Here is a 23,782-nt window from a genome sequence, read left to right on the forward strand (position 1 = left end):
TAGGGGATTGTGAGCGACTCTTCACAGGTGGAGGATCGAGTGTTTGCATGAAATTTTGAGAGAAGAATAAATCCTTCCGGTTTGCCTGGCTAGAAGATGCCAATTATAAACAGGAAATCGAGCCAAATGACATTCTCAACTTTTAATTCTTTCACTTTTAAATTTTGGAATACAAATGGAAAATATTGTGTATTCCTGGTAATAAGGTTATTTTATGAATGCCGCAATGATATTCCACATCGAAAACAATGCGAAAAACCCTCCGGTTGCACCGATGAGAATCAACACTTTGAAGGAAAAGGGGGATACGGGAAAATGCGACAACCATGTTTATTGTGAGCACATACAACACAACATCCAACGCACGGATATTTTTGACAATAATGACTTGATGTAAGACAATATATATCCAGAATAATTAGAGATTTTGCATAATTTTTTATCGGATTTCTAATATATATATATATTCCTTTATACTATTATTACCATCAAATTGAAGCAGCCAATCATTATGCAAAGATAATCGAAAAAATTTACGCTCAACTGAGAATACGCTTGGAAAGATCTAAAGCAAAGATCACTCAACATGTATCCCGAACTAGGGTTGACATTGTCAAGGAAAGAACGTAGAGAAAAGATTACAAGGACTACAATTTGTGTAAAATTGAAAAATAAATTGAGCTAGTATCTATCACAATAACCTTTTTTAAAATGGTAATATCACACAGGTAAAGGATTTAACGCGCATATGAAGGTCATTCTTTAATTGTACAACACTCCTGAAGGCTTAAAATTGGGGTTATTTGTTTTGATAACGAGATGAATAGTATAAGTAGCTCGAAATGACGAGGCGTTCACTCAAGTCATTCTGATCTGGATGCAAAAAATCCGGTCAGTTAAATAAAATTTTGAAGGAAAAAAGGAAGTCTGCAAACTTACCAATTGCCCAATAATGCTTCTATCGTGAAGAAAACATTCATATTTGACCACAATGATGGTCAGAAAGTCATTGGAATCATATACTGAAAAATATAGGTGAATGTGTTTTATGAATGGAGGGTTAAGAGTGAGGCATCACTATTCTTGAAAAAAGGGGTAAGGAGGTGAAAAATGAGTGTTATACACTCACTGGACGACCTTAGACTTTTTTATTCATCTCGCGTCTTTTACACAATAGATCTACGAACGTTTACTAAGATGACACTTTCAAAGTGGAATAAGACTGTTTTCTAGAAAAAGATAATATGAAATATGTCTCAAGTCCACGTTAACTTCATATTAGAAATCATAGTTCCAACAAATTACCAATTAGAGAGAGTGATAATAATTAAGATCAAAATAAAATTATATCGTGAAATCAATAATTAATTCTGAAAATGCATAAGTTATTGGTGGAAAATAATAAGAATTATGAGATGGAATTAGGTATTTGAGTTTTATTTTGAATTTCACCTAGGATAAAAGGACCAATTTATCAAGCACAATGACGGGTCATACAAACACACACACGCACAAATATTTTCATTCATATGGATATGGATATAAGGGAAACGGGTGGGAACACATATAAAAGACGAACACAAGAATGGCGGGGAAGGTGGAATGGAGAAGGTCACAAGCGCATAAAATATCCCTTAACCGGGACTTGAACCACTGATCTTCGACTGGCCGTGCTCGAATGTGCTCATGCTCACTTACGCTACCGAAAAAAACATAAATTTCCTCGATAGCTTAAGTGCTCAAGTGATAGTTTTCTCAACCAGCAAATCGAAGGTCCGTGGTTAAAGTGCCACTTAAGAAAACAATTTGCGCTTCTGATTTCTCGGTTCCACCTTTCCCACAATCCTTATGTCCGTCTTTCATATGTGATTCTTTCTCTTTCCCTTATATTCATCCATCCAAGGGAATGTACATGTGTTCGCCAATTGGTGAGTTTTTTTGTGTGTGAATGTGTGTGTGTATATATACAGACGTACATGCGTACAAACATATATATATATATATATATAATTATTATTATTAGGTAATCTACCGGTTAAGGTAGGCTTTTGGATGGACACAATTACCAATTAAATAATTTGTGACCCCTAGCAAAACACAACATCCTACTTTACATTGGGTCCCTCTTCAGCTCTGAGTACTTTCTTCCTCCCTTCATCCCGTCCAACATCCCTATCCTGTTCCTTCCCTTTCCTCGTTTGCCTAACATTCTTCCCTCAATTACAGTCTTCAACATCCCGCTGCCGGTCAATACCCCCCTCATCCTCTTTTGCTGCCTCCATAGGATTTCTCCCAACAAACGCCTCTCTTCGCCCACCATACCAAGTACTTCCTCGTTTGTTTTCTTCTCTGTCCATTTCACCTACTCCATTCTTCTCCACACCCACATTTCAAAAGCCTCCAGTCTACGCCTATCCTATATATATATATATATATATATATATATATATATATATATATATATATATATATATATATATATATATATACATACACATTCAAACACGAAATCCCGCCAAACGGCGAACAAATACTCATTTATATAGAAACAGATATAAGGAAAAAAGAAAGGAACACACACAAAGGACGAACACAGGAGAGGTGGGGAAGGCGGAATCCAGCAGATCACAAATGCAAAAATATTTCCTAGACCGCATATATATATATATATATATATATATATACACACACACACATTCAAACACGAAATCCCGCCAAACGGCGAACTCATTTATGTACTCATTTATATAGAAACAGATATAAGGAAAAGAGAAAGGAACACACACAAAGGACGAACACAGGAAAGGTGGGGAAGGCGGAATCCACATAATAGAACACAAATAAAATAGTAACACTTAAAAGGACACTTACATTTCAAACTGTTTAAGCTTCCAATCAATGCTTTATAAAATAAAAGTTAAAAAGTTTCCAATCGCTCCAACCTCTTTTCGGGGTCCGCTACATAGATGACATTTTTATTCTCTGGACACGTGGCTCTAAGTCTCTCAATAATTTCTTATCCGCCCCCTGTCACACACCTTTTCGGTGGCTAGCAGGGTATTCATGTAGATGTATATGAAATTCATCTTTCACTGTTAAATTCACCTCTTCCATTTCAGACTCCACCATTACCTTTCTTGACACAGACATCTTACTTCAAAACAACAAATTCACCACTTCAGTACACATCAAAGCCACTAACCGTTATCAATACCTACACCACACAAGCTGTCATACTCAACACACCAAACGCTCGATTCACAACCCTCTCTCCATCCGCGGACACTGAATTCGCAACACCACAGCCACTCTCAACAAATACCTTGACAATCTACATCTTGCACTCCTCAAACGCGGTTACCCAGAAATGGTCCTACTAGATAAAATCCACCGCTCCACCCGACCACACACACTACATAAAACAAGCCCACATCTGACGCAAGACTCAACCTTTGCACCACCTATTTCCCCGGATCACACAGACTGAAAACTTTCCTTAAGAAACTGTTTCCTATTTTACATGACAATGACGCGACTTCATCCTTACTACCCCAATGCCCATCTTTCGCATACAGACGACCCGCCAATCTCAAAAACCTTCTGAGATCCACCAACCCTTCGGCGCCCCCCCGCGATAAATTTCCTTATATTTCCCCTACTTGCAATCGCCCCCGATTTAAAATTTTTCTGCCTATTTGATCTACTCCCCTCTTCCCACATCCCCTCATTGCCCCCTCACCTCGTTCCAACGCTAATTGCTTCTCAAAGAACATTATTTATCTTTTGTCATGCAAACAATGCACTTCATTTTATATAGGCGAATGCATTACCTCCTTATCCATTCTAATGATCCATCACCGGTACTCCTGCAATTCTGCCTCGCTCCCTTCTCTTGCTATCCCTTCACACGCAATTCCCACAACCTTTCATTCGACCAGTGTTTTGCTCTTGGCATCCTAGAATCCCTACCCGATTCAGCCACCAATATAGAGGTGAGAACTCGGGAATCCGCGTATATATTAGCATTCCGATCTTTCAAACTTCCCACCCTTAACTGCCATCTTTAATTTCCCTCCCAGCATTCCCTACACCTCCCCCCCAAACCCCTAACCGCTCTCCAGCAAATTTTCAGTCTTACTTTACGAAGGCCTCGGAGAAGGCCAAAAGCTTAAACCATTTACAATGTGAGTGTCCTTTTATGTATTACTAATTTATTTGTTTTCTATTGTGCCATCCAAATATCATACTGCTCGTGTGAGTGGTTCCGTATAATCAACATATATATGTATACACACACACACGCACACACACACACACACACACACACACACACATATATATATATATATATATATATATATATATATATATATATATATATATATATATATATATATATGTATATATATATACACATGCATATATATATGTATGTATATATATATATATATATATATATATATATATATATATATATATATATATGTATATATATATACACATGCATATATATATGTATATATATATATATATATATATATATATATATATATATATATATATATGTATATATATGCACACATAAACATTTAAAACGAAAATATTTCATATCGTATATACCTGTATTTTAAAGTGGTAACACGTTCACCAGTTTAACTAAGATGAAAATAATAAAATATGCATGAGGATATATGACCATGCATTTAATTTCTGAAATTTTTAGGATGGTATTCAAGTTTTCACGAAGGGATCTTATTAAAGTTTACAGAACACTACAGTGACTGAAGCAGGATTTGGAAGTGTGCAAAACATAAGATTGAGGAACGCTCTAGAAATTTAACGATTTTCTAAATAAAATATGATGAAACGGATAAATATTCAATCAATGGGAGAGATATTGGGGATCAAGATACTCTAGATCCTGGTTGCTCTCTTCGATTTAGTATTAAGGTTAAGCATCTGACGGAAATGACTCAAAAAGGAATGGCTTAATTTGGATTGCTTCCGGAATATTCTGCACAAGAATCAATTTGAATCGAGGAGAAAAACTCCAACTGATTCTCATTGAAAGCAAAATTTGTAGGGCAAGGCGAGCTGTTAAGGGAATCGCCACTAGAGACCTCGATGTGATATCTTACAGGTACATCATTGGGTATGGAGGCTGAGCGCAGAGAGCCGTTAGGAAACACTGCAAGTTTCCGTCTCTTGGCGGGGTAAGGAGAAATAAGCGGAGCTGATTTTCGTGGGGAATAAAATGACCGATCCTGACAAGCCTGAGCATGACGAAGGAAGGGTGAAGAGCAGATATTGGCACTGGATGAAGAATTTAAAGGTGGTGGCGAGGATTCTGAAGCGCTATATTGTGGTACTGATGAATTGTTTGGATGTGGAGTGGACAAGTCGGGTGAGATACTTGGTGTTTGAATGGCAGCTTCACTGTGAAGAGTAGTTTCATTTGAGACACAGTCTAATGGTGAAAGGTTTGCTGCCGTTAGCCAACTGTCGTTGTCAGTATTCCACCATTTCTCTGGAGAGTGTATTGGAGACAAAAATGGCAAACAGGGGGGACCAAAGTATTGCAATGCTTGAGGATGAGGTGATACTGAAGAGAGAGCCGCCGACTCAGATACTGTAACGGGAGGAGAATCTTGCTCAGGGGTATGGAGGATGGGAGAAGTTGACTGTGGGGAAGTCGACTGGGGAGAAAGAAAAGGAGGGTAGAGAGAAGCATTTGAGGAATATCTTCCTTGTGGATAGGAAGCCTCTGTGGGCACCTCAACTGTTTGATGCTGGGTGGAAGATGAAAGTTTGCCATCAAGAGATTTGGCAAGAGATACTGATGCAGAATTAGAATGATAGAGTTCCTCAGGTTGTTTTGTAGGGTTATGGGATTTAGGATCAACGCAGAGTAACTGGGGACTGTTGGGAAATGAAGACTCCATAAAAATGAATGAGTCGGAAAACTGCAACGTGTTCTCAGCTGAAATATTTTCACTAGATGGAACTTTAGCTTTGGAACTGTGAAGGATAGGACCATCTAAATCGGTAGTTGACGGTGAAATCGCGCAAGAATTGCTGTTGAGTAGGGATAGCTGCTCCGTGACATTATAAGTCTCATTGGAAGGCTTTGAGCTGCCGGAAAAAGCGGCATTCGATTTTTTTCTAGCCTTGGCTCTACGATTTTTAGGTCTTGAATGAGAAGCTACGGTTTTTGTTTTTCGCGATTCAGATACAATTCCTGATTGAATATGCTGAGCTTCAAACTGGTGATGGTTTTTAAACCCAAAATGCTTCATATCTTGCTTTGTTGGAAGAGAATTTTCTCCAGAGGGAGATGCGGTAATAGTTTTTCGATTGCACATAGTTGAACGTTTTGATTTCCTTTTTCCTGAGAAATGTTTGGTTCTTTGTGAGGAGGAAGGGCTAGAAACTAGGTCTACGATAACACCGGATGAATATGATGTACAACAATCTGCTGTAGGAGATGCTACTGGCGTTATGTTTTCAAATATGACATTATATTTTTCAGAGGTACTCAAGGGGTCCGTACGTGTTAAGTCAGAATCAGGGGTTTTAGGGGTGAAGAGATTGGTGCTAACTGTATTTGTTTCTGAGTCAGAATTGAGAATATTATTTGAGTGAAAATAGGGTAGGGTGTCGGCATGCATCACGTTTTCGGATGGAGTAAAGCCATTTTTACCACTCTCTTGGCCCAACTTATTAGTTGAAATTTCTCCAGAAGATAATTGAAAACCTGAGTTTTGCGATGATTTTTCGTCTGCTATAAACACACTTAGACGTCCTTTATTATTGTTTTCTGATGAGGCAAGACCAGAAGAATTATGGCATGAAATAAATTTATGAGCACTGTCAGCAGTTAATTCCTTTTTTGGGACACTAGAACCCGCGGATGTGTATGACCTATGTGTACCTTGAAATGAAGATAGGTTACAAGATTGGGTGGAAACTCTTTGGGTAAGAGTACAAAGTACATTTGCTGCAGATGAATCAGTCGAATTTTTGGAGTACGGCGTGAAGGGATACATTAAACACGAATGATAGGGCCGAAAAGGATTGTGAAAGAAAGCACTGCCTGCTCTAGCAAAAGGAACAGAGGAACGGAGGGTACATCCCTGCTCATGGCTCTGAGAACTACTCAAGTGAAAGGTAGGGTATAAAAGAGAAGAATGCGAATTCACAACCATGGGTCCTTCATTAATTGTCACTGAATAGGTATCACTACCACAGCTTTTGAAATAATGATGAGTTTGTGTTATTGGCTGACCCATTCCTGCAAAATTGAGTGCAGAAATAGAGCAGGGCTTCTTCGAGGAATTTTTGCAAAAGTTACAGCAATGATCTCCCAAATTATGGAAAAAAGAATTCTCCCTCGAGATTTTAAACTTAATTTTAGGTAAGTATGAGTGCGTTGAGGATTGATTGGCTTCTAATGAATGGGTAGTTGTTTCAGAAGTGGCTGTAGTCCCAGAAAATCCTATAGTGTGGATTTGATGCAATGACGCTGGAACACTTGCTTTTTGGCGAGCAGTTTTTAACTGAGTTTCACTTTTAGAAAAATGAGCACTGTAGGCCATGAGAGATTGGATGACATTTTCTCTCAAACGTTGCGCATTATTATGCGTCGGTAGCGTGGCTACGAATGAGGGAAAAGGATTTGTTCGGCATGAAGCTGGAATTGTATCACTTAAATCATTTGACACCGGATGCATTAATGCCGATTTTTGGTCATTCGGAACAATATTGGACTCATTCAGCTTCCGAGATAAATGATCAGATGCGCAAAGAGTTGAGTCAATCAAACACTCGGATAAACCAATGTTTGCAAAGTGGCTGTATTTCTGAGGAATATTCTTCTGCTCACATATTCTCAATTTATCACATTTACCTGGGCGGATGTGCTTAAAATAATTGGTACTGGACATATATAACTCCTGTGAAGTTGTAGTTTCAGATGCTGCCGGATTTATAAGTTCAGGGGCAGATATTGACCTTTTCATTCTGATCAAAGGGTATTTATTGAATGTGACGTTATCATCAACAAAATCGGAGGAATTGAAATAGGTTGCACATTTTTTAGCAAAATAATCTCTGTATTTAGGAATTTTAGAAGAATTAAAGCAACTGGGTTCATTTTGTTCACGGCTAGTAATAACCTTGGGATAGCAACTAAGGTCAGTGTTCTCTGTCCTTTTAATAGATGCCAATGGTTTGGAATTCTTGGTATAGCATGGTAAACTAGAAGATGGATACTGATTTTCATGTGGGCTTATAATGTCTGACGGTAAAACAACGGCTTCACTATCTTTTATGTCATTTGAATTAAGATTGTGGCAAGGAAAATTGAAGGTAGTATTTCCTGGCTCCTCTAATGGGGACATTTTTTTGGGGAAAGATGAGGCCTCGTTTTGTGAAAATTTCTCACCTGGGGAAAGGTCTTCAATGAAAGATGCATCATTAGAGGGTTGTGGCATAGCAGTTTCTCCTAAGAAATTTTTGCCACCAGAACATATTGCAATTGAAGCTGAAGAAAGTGGGGTTTTCCCATTGATGCGGTCTAAAATTCCCAAGTTTGTAAGACGAACTTCAGAAGTTGCAACATGATCTGAAATACCAGACGGTTTTCTGCTGGGAGAAATTTCGGTGGTTTGGAAATTTACTGAGAGAGAAGGATTCAGCCTTGGACCCTCTCGTTCTTCAGTCGTATTTCCCGGCCCTAAGTCTGAACATGGTCTTTCTAATGGATGGTTGGTGAACGTAGATAATGGGGATTGCGAAAAGCAGCGTACTTTTGAATATAAGGGGTCCAAATTAAGGATACACACCGAAAAAAACTCGGTTGTAGGAGGGATATATGGCGGGTAAGGTGGAGAGACAGGACTGACAAATGGAATAGAAAATGCTGGACTGTAGGGTGCTGCAATATATAATGGAATGCTGAAGTCACGTTCTGGATCATGTAGAACATCCAGTTTTGAGGAAATACATGTTGCTGTAGTACCTGAAAGAGTGGCAGCGCAGGTGAAAGGAAAATGATTTTCAACGGGTATGATGTTAATGTTTTCTGTGACATTTACTTCATCATCTATTGAAAATCTCTGGTCAAATAAGTATGTACTCTTTTCTGAGACAGTTTTTGAAACTTCCATCGAATCTGAACATTCTGCCTTTGATATTTGAGAATTAATCGATTTAAGTCGATTTTTTTCGTCCATCAAAGAGTGTAAACTTTCTTCTCTTTCATACACACTGGGATTATTATGAGGAGATAAACAACCCCGAGGTGCGGTCAGATGTAATGTTGAAGTTTTAGTTACCACTTCCAGGTGATCGGTAGATATACTTCCTTCCTTTTTCTCGAAATTTGGGAAAGAATTGACTTCCGAGGAACTTAAGCCTGGATTCCCACAAAAGTCATCAGGATGCGGGAAGATTTTATGAGAGCTAGTTTGCATTTGATTAGCTTCTTCTGTTGACTGAACTGATGATGACTTTGAAAGAAAATCATTCAACAAAACACTTTCCGCTTTTGACTGGGATGACCCCAAGTCAACAGAAGTCTCATCGTCAAAAGCAACGCGGACAGTAACATTTCCGAGCGAGGATATTTTGTTAGCATTTTTCAAATTTTTTTGATTTGGCAATAATCCTGATTTTTCTTTAGTATAATAATGTGCCTTTGAATTGGTGAAAGTTTTTTCTGGCAATGATCTTACTGGATCTGCAGAGGAGCACGAAGGGGTGACAAAAGACGGGCAGCTTGAGCAACGTTTCGGCCGATTTATTTCACCTGACCTTGAGGAAGTGGATATAGCTGACTGCTGGTCATTAGATGACGCTCGATTCATACCGACACCTGGCAGAAAATACCCATCCGCGCAAAGTAAGTAATAATGGCATTGGTACAATTTTAATTCACTCAAAATTAAAGGCTTGGTGTAGATAATGGATGAAGTAGGTTCTGAATAAACATGGTAACTAATGGGAATGGGCGACCAGTAAATAACCTCAGTGTCGTAAACGTTTTTGGCCAATTTGTAAGGAGAATCATTGCCAGGACGAAGAGATGATGATGGAACTTTTAAAATGGTCTTCGATGAAAATTTACCAATCCTTTCACTTTGTAACACGTTTCGACTTGATTTAAGAAATTCAGATTTTGATAAGGAAGTCGGTATTTTAGGTGCTTTAGATTGAAGATAACGTTTATTAACACTCGTTGTTGGAATAACGTTATGAAGAATTTCTGCAGTAGTGTTTGCTGTGTGTTGATCTGAATATGCAGAGTTGGCAAAAGATGTGGGAAAAAACAGAGAACATTTGGATGAATTAAGTGATTTGGGACGAGGGCATGCAACTGCAGAAGCATTAGGGACCAGAAGTGATTTGTTCAATGGTAAAACCTGCAGCATAGAGGGCGTGGAAGGCATGCATAATTGTCCTTCGGAAGCCTTCCATTGATGGACTGATAATACTTCCGGTGTGACTTCCTTATAGTTCTGATTTGCCTGACATGTATTCTCATAGGAGACAGATGGAATAGACGTGGACATAAATGGCACGCTTTGGCCACCTGGCTGAGGTGGCAAGGTAATAATACTTCTGGATGGCTCAGGTGTTGATGGCAAAGGGGAAGTCAGGTTAGAATTATTTGTGTTGACTTCTTGTCGAGTACGAGGAGTTTTGTATCGCGCTGTAACCTCAGGCAATGTCACTGTGCACAGTGGTGGCCTTGATTCTGAGGTGAAATATTCTTCACTAGACTGAGTGTCAACGGTAGATATTTTGGATGGAGCTTGTTGAAATCTCGCTGGCCTTACAATCGAAGAAGTAGATGTGGTCGTGACAGAAGATCTTGAAGAATCTTGGTATTGTCTGGTGTAAGAATTTGCATGGCAAGAAGATGTATTTGGACATGAAGAGAAAGGCGGAGGTCGAAATTTCTGATCTGTTTTAACAGTGCTTTCAGGTGTGACTGGGTGATTATTTGAGCTGTAGCTAACAGTCGCCAGTGAGGTGATGTTGAAATCATAAACGCTGCTCACTATTTCGTTGAATAAATGTCTTCCACTGCTGGTGACCGTCACTGATTGTTTGTCGACGTCTGTAATTCCAAGGTATTGGGTAACAGTACAAGCTGGCTGGTAAGATTTGTACTTCCTTCTATGATACAGGGATGAGGCGTTGTTTCTATAATCTTTGCATTCATAGTTGAAGGGATTTGGGGGAGTTATCTGAGATGACATGACGGATGCGACGTTTGGAGGGAAATGAATACCCCTTAACGGCGACATAGTTGATTGGCTGGAATTAGAAATACCAACTTTATTGGTAGGCACGGTAGATGAATGGATCTCGGATAAATGTCCAGATGAAGGGGAATTATTGGCCTGTGTACAGTTTGATTTGCGGTAATCATTTTGAATTGGCAAGTTTCGTAAGTCCAAAGGCCCACCGCCACCTTGGCTTGAGTTTAAATGGGTAATGCATTTTAAGTCAGGACTAGGAGACTCGATGTTTTCCGAAGAAAGCGGGCACTTTTGGCCTTGATTACATTCATGGGATGGTTGGGGAGCCTGTGTTTGAAAAGACACCGTTTTGCGCCGTCTCTTAAGTCTTCCGATCCGTGTTTGTCTACGCCAAGTGATATTTTGGTTCCCAGAGGTTTGCAGTACAGCTGTGGCTAAGGGAGAGTTGGTATCGTAATGGTTCGAAGTTAGCAGATTAGCACCAGTTCGTGTTACACTGGTCGTGCAGGGAGATGTTGTGAACGGATAATGAGGACCTGGGGAACATGGTGCATAATAAGATCCAAAATTCGAAGGTTGCTCACTTCGGTTCAACCTAATTTCCGGTGCGTTACCCGTCGTGCTGATATGAGAGGAATCACCGTCATAAGAATGGGTGGGTATAAGTGAAGAACTAGCCTCAAATGCATTTAAAGGTAATATGCATTGCTCCGTTCCATAATTACGATCTCCATTAACTAAGGGAGGCTGATTGCTGGCAGCTGATGTTTGTGTGGCTTGGGTGCATGAGATACTGACACATGGTAAGTAATCTGCTTGACTTCCAATAAATGATGTAGCTTGCCAAACGTTGAAATGAACCTCATTAGGATGTGTAACAAATACAGTATTAGGTGTTAACGAATAACTGCCACTTCTTAAATACTGAGATGAACTGGAATGAATTTGGTTTGGAAGAGTTGAAATAGGTATAGCAGCCATAGAAGATGGTATGCCAGAGTAAATTTGACCTGGGTCCCTTTGTGCTATTGGCAAATAAGTGGTGAAAAGCATATCTCCTCGTACGGTATCAATGGTGAGTGGATGAATGCGTGAAGGTACGTTGGCTACCTCACAAACGATATATGGATGAGAGGAAGAATATTTCAATTCAAATACATTTGGTCCGTAAAGATGATTTGAAGAAACATTTGGATTTGGCGAAATTAAGATTGTTTGTGGACATACCGGGGCATCCATCACCTCCTGAATATAAAAATTTTGGGTGAAACAGGATGTTCGATTAGTCAGTCTGTTAAAATGAAATTGTCGATTTTCAACTAGACTTTTATTCATAAACTGTGTACAACTAAGCAAAGGTTGATCCAGTATAGCTACCGGCTGATGATTCCTTAGAGTTAAGAGGTACTGGGAGGATATCTATAAATAGCAACCACAATATGCCGACAAATAGTTAGGATAATTGTTGACAATGATAGAGGGCTCTGAAAAAAGCCTTTCTCTATAAGAAATTGATCTGGGTTCTCACCATTTGGATTGAGTCTAGCTCTACCTTTTAAATTAGGGTTTGACTCCATATATTTAGTCCGCGTAATATGCAACGCTGAGGCATGATCAGAAAATTCCTTAAAAGAAGCATTTCCCTATCGAAGGTTAAACAGAAAGGCAGTGCGCAGTTAACACCAAGCAAAGCATTGGTTTAAATGTTAAAAGAAAGAATTATCCCAAATACACGTGGACAAATGTGAAGCGCAAAGCGTAAGAGAAGCTGCATCGTAGGGAAATACCAAATTTCGTCGGGTAGGGCAGTTAGGCAGGATGAGAGAGAGAAAGAGAGAGAGAGAGAAAGAAATTGGAGAGAACCAATCGGTGAAATCGAGGAATCAATTTGAAAATAAGTGAGAAAGTTCATTTATTAAAAGTATACGGTGACGGTGGTGGAAACCATCTACTGAGGAGGAGCTAAATATTTGGCGAGGATGGTTAGGAAATGAATAACGGCAATACCTTAATTAATTTGATATCCACGATGATGGAATCCTCGTAATTTCCGCTTCCTCGTAAAAAAATTGTTACTGGTCTCTACTTCTTTCTTATGGCCCTTCTTCCACTGAGATAATTTCTTCTGCACAACAAAATGCGGACGCCACAGCCAATGTTCAGCAAAAATGTCCAACCGTGGCCAGCTAAATCTGATAATTTCCGATAGTCCTTTCTTCAATGTACAGTCGATTTTTCACAGAATTCCATGACTTTACGGGGGTTCAACAGGCAAATGCAATGTTCAGCTTACGAAAGATATCTCTCAAAACAAACCCCCTTGGTCGCCTTGTGCACGGTGGAGTTGCGTAATAATCTAGAGCACGTCTCTACCCATCCACCCTCGTCTAACGAATAAATCCACCTCTCTCTGTATTCCATCGAAAAACCTTCCGCGTCCCAAGCCCTGGGTTAACTCACCCTCGCGCCTTCTCTCCCCTTCCCTCTCCATCCCCACCTTACCGTTGCTGCTCCTCAACATCGGTTCCTCCCACCCCACCACGGCTCGTCCCACTCCATTTTCAGTTCACTTCCCTCTAAACTCCCACTTCCTTCCCCTCTCCCGTGGCCGCGTATGCGATGGTGCAAACTCGCTATCTCTCTCTCTTCCCCTCCCTCCGATTCGTCCACATCCGCCGAGTCACCGTACGCGCTGCTGGACGAGCTGAGCAGGGCAAACGTTTCCACCCCAGGCCTCATCCCACGAAAAATCTCTTCCCTGCCATCCGGGGCTATTTTGTGTGGCAAATCCATAAACATTTACCCAAAATCTCTCTTTTCCCTCGGTTGTTCTCTTCAACAATTCCCCTACATGACGGCATAGAATGGACTAGTTCAGTTTTCTCTCTATTTCCCCGCCCATCGTCATCCATCTATGGGGAAACTCCTCCCTCTTCCTCGAAATCGCCCCTCCCGCCGCACACCCATTTCCCCTCTCATTCCTCCCTTCCCCCCAACCCGCAGTTCTCATCTCGGCTCCTCCCACCCCATTTCCGCCCACATAAAACCCCACCCTTCTCCTCTTGACTCCATACTCCTCCCGCTCTACCTGCTTTCCTGGAAACGTGGCTGTCGTCTTGGCAACATCCCCACCACTGCCCAGGAGCGATTGGTTCGGCCCGGGATCCCGGAATGAGCGCGTGGGGGGGTTCCCTTTTTTGAATGGGAGACGAGGGAGGTGTTCGGACGCTAGTGGGAGAGACCATGGAGGAGAGGGAGGGAGGGATAACCAGCGATTGTTTCCTCCCTCTCACATTTAACACCCGTATCTGCGATACATGAGCTTCCTCTCTATTTTTTTCTCTTTCCCTCATTGTATCCAGAGTTATTTTCCTAATACCTACTCTCCGTTGGTCTCGCACACCTTTTTTCCGGACTCTTTTCTGCAATTCTTCCGCGGCTCCCTGTGGTTTCCTCCCGTGCTTCTCAACTTTGCTCTTTTTTGTGGTCAAGCGTTCCCAAACCTTTAGAATGGTTTTCACCTTCTCTTCCATTATCTCCCGTCCTTCGGGGCAGCTCCGTCCACTAATCTCTTTTATTAGCTTTACCATTTCCCTTCCTTTCTCTTTCTCTCTCTCTTTCTCTCCTTCGCAATTTCCGCACCACGGACTCCAATTCCACTATCTCTATGGCAGATGGAATTGGAAAATGATTCCGCGACTCCTGACAATTACTGCCGAGTCAAGGCATTGATCCGTGAAGTGGCGTCTCGCTAATTAAAAACTTTTAACTCCCGTTTCAACTAAGTTATGAATAAGAATACAGTTGTTACCCCGTTATTCATAAGTCGATAATGTGATGATCGCTATGACTGTTTTGATATTCGGGAAATGTTTGGAGATGAGCTATTAAAAACCTACGATTAAATATAGGATATATTTTTCTTCTCTCATTGTCAAAAGATTTCACCTTATCACGAAATGAAGACGTTTATGATTTTATCCTCTTATATCTGAGGGTAAATTCTAAATACTTTGACCAACTAAAGTTAAAGTCACGCTGAGGTCATGCGTGTCACATTAAATTGGTGAGTTCGGAATTAGAGAAGGCCGGAATGAGAGGATGGAAGAATGTATAGAACAGTAAGTTGAACCTTAATGGCAATAGAATGGAAAGTGAAGTTTGTTGCTTTTTCAAGCTATTTAATTGAAAGAATACTTTTTGCTCATGTACACAATAAGTGCCTCATAAAGATATGTGGATTCCGGGCCTGGAAACCGCGGCCCTAAAACGTAGTGAGAGTTCAGTAAACTAGCAGCTGAAAAACATTGCTTCTGCCTGACTAGTTAAAACCAACGAATGGCGATTTCATCATTTTTACACATAAGTTCCTTCTTCGTCATCCACAAAATGCATTCTGAGGTAGTCACACTACTAAAAAATAAAACTTCAATTTTTATTTTCAACTCTTTAATTAGTAAATATTCAATTATTTTAACAACACTTTCTCATGATGAGGGCAAAAAAGAAACTTTACACGGTCACAATAAAGCTTTATCGTGGAAGGTTAAAGTTTCTTTTTTTCCCTCATCATGAAGGAATTACACAAAGTTAAACCTGAAACTGTTATGTTCAACACTTCCTCAGATTTATTTTACAGTTGAAGTTGTTTTACGCCAGCCGCTGTAAGAATAAAGGTTGCTTAAATGAGGTTATTTCATAATTTACGCGTTTCCACCAATATTAATAGCATTCCGGAATTAATTTAATAATGTTGTCAAATTTTCCAAATTAGAATAACTAATGCCACATGAGATCCATGTCCATTTTTTGTCCCTTTTCCTTTTGGTTAGGCCTCTGCGGAACAAAATCACACTATGGTCCACTAACCATAGATAATTGGCCAAATAGGATTGAGTGACATTCTTTGTCCGGAGATTCCGCTTGTGTTTCTCGGTGTGTAGCTTGAAAGACCTCCCCGTTTGCCCTATATAGACTGCGATGAAATATTTACATTTAAGATTATAAATGTAATTTTTTTTCCAAATTTTCCACTTTGTCCAATTAAAAAAATTTGCAGGTTACTTCTGTTGCTTTAAACAATCTTAAATTTGTCTTCCGGGAATATATTTACTATATTTTCAGAGATGTGTCCGTAATATGGACGTTTACACCAGCAAAATGTTTCTTCCTTCCTACCTCAGGATGAATATATTAGATTCTTTGCTCTGATGGGGCGTTTCTTATTAAGTATTCTTACAATTAAGGTCTGACTGTATCCGTTTTTCACTTCAATCATTTTAATTATATTAAGAGCTCTGGAAAACATTACATTTAGAATGTAAAGTATTTTGCAATCTATTTAACAAAAAATGAAATCTGGACAGTTTTTGGGAAAAATGGTGGTGGAAGTTAAAGGGAACTACATGGTGTATAGAGGTTTTCCGATAAATTGAAAACTCATCGTCTTAGCTGGTTTTTGAGTCTGTGATATCAAGGATATTGAGCTTTCCTTTGATTTTTTTTCTAATAAGTGAAATTTACTCTGTGTACTCTGGATTTTTTTTAAGTGGTCAAAAATGTCCAGCTGTCTTCCGTTACCAGTCCACACTGCAAAAACATCGTTAAAATACCTGTACCAGCAATAAATATATTTCGAAATTGAGAGAGCGCGAAAATGTCTGCTTCCACGATCAAGGTTCCAAAATTGTTTCCCCATTGCTAACGTATCGGAAACTCATGATTCAACTCTTCACCGTCATCAATGATGCTGGTTGATAACATTGAACTTGATTTGAGTTTTAAGCACGCTCTTTGCATAGTTCTGTATGCTGTCGGGAAAAAATACCCCAACACAATCCGACGGGGCAGAGATTTTATAAGTGGATTGACTGAATTGAGGAGGCCTGATTGTACGGGAGGGGCATTTAAGGAAAAGGTTGGCCATGGAATTCTGTTTTTTTATACGGGGTCGAGATTTTTAAGAATTGGTCTTAAAGACTCTTTACCGGGGGTGGTACAAATTGACATTCGGAGGGTACTTGTGGCAGAGGAAGATTTGGTAGTGTATCCATGTTTTTGGATTCTTTTGTCCGGGTGGGATTCGGGATATTATCGTTGCAGGAGGATATGGTGTAGGTTTGAAAGGAATTCAACAAGGGATCGGCATGAGAGCAGATTATGTGCCCGCATATGGAAAGGGAGGAAGGGATGGGAATTTGGTGTGATAGGGGTGGCAATAATGAAGGTACTGCTGTTTATTGGTGGGCTTTATATGTACAGAAGTGCGGAATTTATCATCCCAAACACATTCCCATGCACTGTAATAAGCCAAGATGTAAAACGTGTGCTATAAAATATTCAAATCCTATCCTTCTCCCTCCCGTTTTTTAATTCTCTCTCACCCATTCCCTACTCCTCCTATGATATAGGCCATCTCCTGAAGTCTTAGCTGCACCCTGCCTTATACATTAGTCAATGTACCACACTCCCTAACATTAGAATCAATACTGACTTCGTTTTCTACAAATATCCCCCATAAATATATAAAGTTCTACGCCTAATCAACCTTGTTCAGTGGGGTCGATGACTTAAAAATATTAATGTTATAAAAGCAGACTATTTCGAAAAATGGCAAAGGAAACCTCAAAAGATACGGTAGGAGGAAAAACGACGCAAAAAACACTTTCAAAAAATTGAGGAATTACTATATTTTAATACAAATTTTCGGAAATGCTATCTAGAACAGCGAATCTCTTTACCAGCGTAATAACTAAAATGCGAATGTTTCTCTCCTTTAATGATCTATCCAAGTTATTGCCAGCGTCTTACAAGAGTAACAGATTTGCCTTACACGATACGACCATTGCAAAAGGCATAAGACACATAAATCGATGCGTAAATCTATTTAGCTAGTGATAATTTTGGGCGTTCAACTTGAAGGCCAGGGAATCAACATAACGAGTAACAATGAGTGAATAGTCTAATTTTTAAGTTGTGAACGTGAAGATACATAAGAAAATATCGCGCGAAATTTAAGGGAATTTTATGGCTTAAGGACATTTGAACGCCATTTATTAGGAGGGGAAAAATGTCAATTTCTTGACATGGAAAAGGAGACGAGTTTGAACGTGGATAGAATTGCTGTAGGCTAATTTACGGCCTCATGTGCTGAATTATTCAGCGGCCATTTGACCGTGATCATAAAAGTGCGCACGCGGCTGGTTGCCGGGGGAGACGGGAAGGAGGGCCAGAAGGGCTGGGTGTCAGAAGGTTTGGAAAAACAGAATAAAAAAGAGGTCGACTGGAAAACTCAGATGTGGGCCAAGCTGGAGGCGAAATATAAAGCTGGGAGAGTGGAGAAGGGTAATATTTTCTAAGAACATTTGGGACTGGAAGTAAGATGGAATGCTTAAAGGTAGAGATTTTTGGATAACCTTGGCTGTTGCAATGCGCTCTCACTTTAAGAAACAGGAACCAAGTGGGAGTCATGAGTTTGGGATAACACCTTTCTAGTGCACCTGATACGTGATTTTTAAGGCGAATTCTAAGACAATTATGATTCCAGTATAGTACGCCATATTTACCTATTATCAAGAAAATAACAAGTAACAATCATTGTACTTACAGTTTGCTTTGCGCAAAATCTACTCAAGCTCTCAAACATTTTTAGGAGTAAACGATTAACTCTCGGTAATTCCGGCTATGTTCGGAGTTCGTTTCCTTCCGTTAATCAATTGCTTAAAACAATGTATTTTAAGGCCCGAATTAACTCAATGTGATCATAAATGAAGACTCTAAAATCAAAATAATATTTTGAGATCTCATAGTTAACTGAAAGAATATCGGTTCTTGAAAAGAGCTTATCATTATCAGGGCACAGAGAAATAAACTTTAATAGATGGAAATTAGTCTTCAGTGAAAGAAATTAAAGTCCTAGGAGTTCTCAATTCAGAGGGCGTAATTCAGATAAATAAGATAATGATGATTGAAGATAAAAATATCATGCTTAGTAAAACATGGCTGTTAATTAACACAGGATTTTTAAGATATAATCAGCAATGGCTTAATGGGCGAGTTTAACTTCATAGACTAGAAGTCACATACTATTTTAGGTTGTACAATTTGCCCTGGCTCTTTATATTGGAAAACATTTAAAATGTTATCTTTTTTATTCTTATATGATCCGTTTTAAATAATTCCTAAGTGATCGAAAAAATGACGACCTACTTGGAAGAAAAAAGTGGGTCAGACGTTGCGCGTAGTCTTTCTTTTTAAAAGTTCAATATTTCAAAATGAGGGAACATAATCCATTAAATCACACCCATAACCCATTTTTCCTGCATAAGAGATGTAATTTGAAAATATGAAGGATGAAATTAAAAAAGAAAGATAATTTGTCTCGCTTTCATTCGGTGAATTGAACCCGTCCTAATCCGTAGATGGGCAACCCGAAATAACTTAGGCAGAGAGGGCATTTAAAAGACGGGAATGCATTCCATTTCATTTTCATGAGAGGAAAGTAGATAGCCATTATTCTCCTCTTTTACTTCAAGATGAATTTATAACCACCGAAGCGGCCCACGCCCTCATGTTTTTAGACGCACAATTTTTCTATCTCGATGATGCTAAGCGCTTCCATCGACGCCGAGGGTCCAATGCCCACGGGGGCAGTTGGGTAAAAATGGGGCAGGTCTATGACGAGAGGGATAGGCGAGGAAAGAAGCCGCGGCGTATCAGCACGGTGGCTGGAGTGGAGATGGGGATTGTGTCCGGCCGACCAAGGGAAGATGAGAAAGGGTGAGGTTGATGGTTGTGGTAAATTCCGGAGGTGACGGACGATGTGAGCATTTGGCCCGGATGAGCACATTGCCGTTATCTCACACCCCAACTGCTGGCCTCGTCAAATATTCAAGGAATGCGGCAATGTCCATCACCGCGTCACCGAAGGTGGAAAGATAAAGGTGTGCGGTCATTGCGTGGGAGAAGGAGGGTACGGTAGAAGAAATAAAGCGAGGTAGATGGCGGGAGAAATTATTGATGCAAATGGGGATAAGAAGGAGATAACAGACTTTCGATGGCAGCTAAGTAAGAACACGGATTAATTGGTAAACGACAATAAACATCCGTCTTAAAAATCGTAAATGATTTTTTATTTGTGAGTATATCTTTATTTGTTGCTATAGACTGATTTCAGAGCAGGTAAAGATTGAAATCAGGTAGAAATGTAAGACAGAAAAAAAATGTGATCAAAAAATTGGCCCATTACAAAAATATAAGAGCAATTGTTCGGTAATATTACCTGGAATACTAAAAATTTCATATTAATAACTATACTGAAATCATTAAACATTATACAAATGCCAAGATGAAAATAGTTGACGCATGAAAATTTCTTCAAAATACAAATTAATTGGACTACGAATGAAATAAGCTTCAGCGATTATCAGTAAATTCGGCAGATGCTGAAATGTTAAGATGCGATTTAGGCCCCTAGATTATCAGCGACATGGGTTCATGTGTTGGTACATACAGTACTTTCTTATTGCGTTATTTCCCATTAAGAATAATTATAATATTATATTTTCACCACTTTAGAAAAGGTTACACAAATAAATATTAATTATTAAACATATGGAATTTCCCATTTACTGAACTGCATCTGGCATATATTCAATTTAGGAAACATACCTACGAAAACATTATTGAGCTAAAATTTACGAAAAAGTTCAGAAATCCCACAAAATTAACGCATTTTTGCGTACAACGTCATTTAAGAACTCAAACTCACATGTGTGGATGAAATAGCAGGCAGAATGGAAAAATGAGGTTAAGTAGTCGGAAGACATTTAACACATCAGACAAATTTCTTCCGGTTCGGCTTCGCCTGTGGCAAATCGAATGAGATAACGATCATATGAATATTAAGATATTAAACGTCTAAAAAACAAGAATAGTGGAATCCTCCAATTTCAAAAATATAATCGATGTTTTAGCAACGAAATGTAATTGAGACATTCAGGAAAGAGTGACGTATCAACTTAGGAATTAAGGAAGGGATAGAAACGGAGGTGGAAGCAGGGCTTGAAAAGAGAATGCAGATTAGGAACCAAGCCGAATCTCGTGTCATCCATTCTCAAAGCACGCACAAATCTATCATTTTGGGCAGCAAATGTCTCCTTCACTACTTTCTCCACATCGCGATTTGGTTTTTTCTGAGGAAAGCCGGCTGGTTAGTGAATACATTTCGCAATATTTCAGAAAATTTGGGAAAAGTGAAAGTACATACGGAGAAATATTTCTCTTACTGAGTTTTTTAGACAGAAATTTCTTAAAATTAACCAGTTAGGCATGACTTCATGGAAGTTTCTGATGATCCACACTGAGAATGATCTTGGTGGCTTTCCATAAATTTATGGAGAATCTCAAGTTCTTCTTTATTAAGGAAAGCGTTTTCTGTTACCATGAATAATCACTTAACGTATTTTCAATCTATAAATCTTAAATTTTCAACAAATTTCGCTTTAACGCATCTGTTCCTTATTTATCCGGGTTGATTTTAGGGGAAAATAATTTCAGTTATTCAAATTCAATATAATCAGATGAAATGTTTAAAAAATCCAAGAATTTTCTGAAAATGAATAGTATAAAAGATTTTTCTTACTAGGAAAAACGATAAATGATTACATATTACAGAGGAAACAAATTACATAGTTTTATTTTTTCTCAGCAATCTAATGCTGGAACAAATGTTTAAACGTTTGTATAACTTTCAAGAGGTGATGATGATGAGATCTGATAATGGCTTTGTCAGTCGAAACCTAGGCCGTGCATAATAAAATGTGTGGAAGAACGAAGGATTTTCTTTTCCGATATGAATAGTTTTCACAATGTGTGACACCTCAAACCATTCTATTAAACTTTAAAGGTTAGAGAAAAAATGAAAAATAAACTTTTACTTTAGGGGAAATAAAAACATTGCCTGATGGAAACACAAAAACGATGGCATCACAATGATGTAGATATGTACATCCTAGTCAGCTCGAGCCCTTTCATATAACTATTACATATCTAACTTGACTGCTGCTGCACTGCCTGCCAACTGCTGCACATCAATAAACTTGAAAATATAGACCCAGTTTCCAATTGAAAAATAAACAAACTCAGTAAGCATCTCAATCGCATTTTTATAGAACAGTATTCTTCGTACGTTACCTGAGAATCCTCAGTAATAATATTTTGAACTCAATGTACATTATAGGGTTGATATTTTATTAGTAAAACAACAGTCATGTAACTTTAAAAGAAATGAAAGTTTCAGCCCTATGACTAGTTTTCACAATTAGCATTTGGTAATTATTGTAATTCTTGAAAGTAAATATTACAATTGTTTACAAAATTTACAAATATTTTGCAAGAAAAAAAAATATTTTGAATAAGAGTGCGGGACATAATGTAATTCAACTCTCAGATAAAAAAATATGAAAATAGGCAGGCTAATTAAAGCTAAATACGGTAGTTTTTTTAATCTAAATAATAAAATAAAAATAAAATTACCCAAAACAAATTATTTTGACAACAAAGGCAAAAATGATAGCAATTTTATGACTCAATTCTACGAACACATTACTCGTAAATGGAATTTTTTGATAGAATAGAAATATTTTTCATTCACTGTTTAATGATAATCTAAATTTTTATTAGAATACAAGGATGGTAACAACATTTATCAATTGGGAATATATCTTGAAATATCACAAGTAAACGGGGAAATATTTTGAAATGAAATTATGACCCGTATTACTAAAAACGATTTATTTTCAATGCCAACATGTGTCATGAACAAAATGAGGGGAAATACAACTATGGCCGAAAGAGATAATATTATTGAAATAGTGACTGATTTTTATACTAATGGCGTGATATAAGTATTAGGAAAAAACCCTTAGGGATTTCGCGCATTTTTAGCGGGATAAATATACTACAAGAAATTTGATCATGTTCAATTTTTGGCTCAATATAATACTTGAAAATTATGCATAGTTAATAGAACTCATGAAACGGAATATTGTCTAAACAGATAATTTTAGCCTTAACTTTGAAATTTTCACGGATAAATGTTGCATTTGATAAATTTATTTTCAATTCCTTTTGATTCAAACCTATTTTTAGTCGGTAGCGGAAGTTTTAGTTATTACGGGTTACGATCAGCAGCTGCGGTCATATGCACCATTAGGGATAGCTGAGTAATTTGACAGGGATCAGATTCAGAGTTTCGAGGAAGGGTGGACGACACCCAGCGTCAGCATTAGGCTTTACTCCTAATGAAAGGCCCCGATTGATCCATAGTTAAACGTACCGTCCGACCAACGTCCAGTTGAAGTACTCTCCACAGAGTACCCTTGGTAGGAATCGGGTTACCCCTGAAAACATCCGTCACCTCCGGAATGCAAACCCGAAGCCCCTGGATTGGAGCCAGTATAATAGCTACCGAGGTATCCCCATCAAGTCATAAAATAACTATTATTCATCAATGT

General features: G+C 38.7%; 1 protein-coding gene across 1 annotated transcript; it reads right to left on the reverse strand.

Annotated features, from left to right (window-relative positions):
• Positions 1 to 4,988: 4,988 nt before the first annotated feature.
• Positions 4,989 to 11,264, reverse strand: LOC139690417 (uncharacterized). Its single transcript, XM_071587867.1, has 3 exons — positions 10,532 to 11,264; positions 8,444 to 8,623; positions 4,989 to 6,610 (listed from the first exon to the last, which is right to left on the reverse strand). The coding sequence occupies exons 1-3, from the start codon at positions 11,262 to 11,264 to the stop codon at positions 4,989 to 4,991; spliced, it is 2,535 nt and encodes an 844-aa protein (XP_071443968.1).
• Between the last annotated feature and the right edge of the window lie 12,518 nt (positions 11,265 to 23,782).

This window comes from Hetaerina americana, unplaced genomic scaffold, assembly GCF_022747635.1.
Source record: "Hetaerina americana unplaced genomic scaffold, ioHetAmer1.1.p SCAF_3, whole genome shotgun sequence".
NCBI lineage: Eukaryota > Metazoa > Arthropoda > Insecta > Odonata > Calopterygidae > Hetaerina > Hetaerina americana.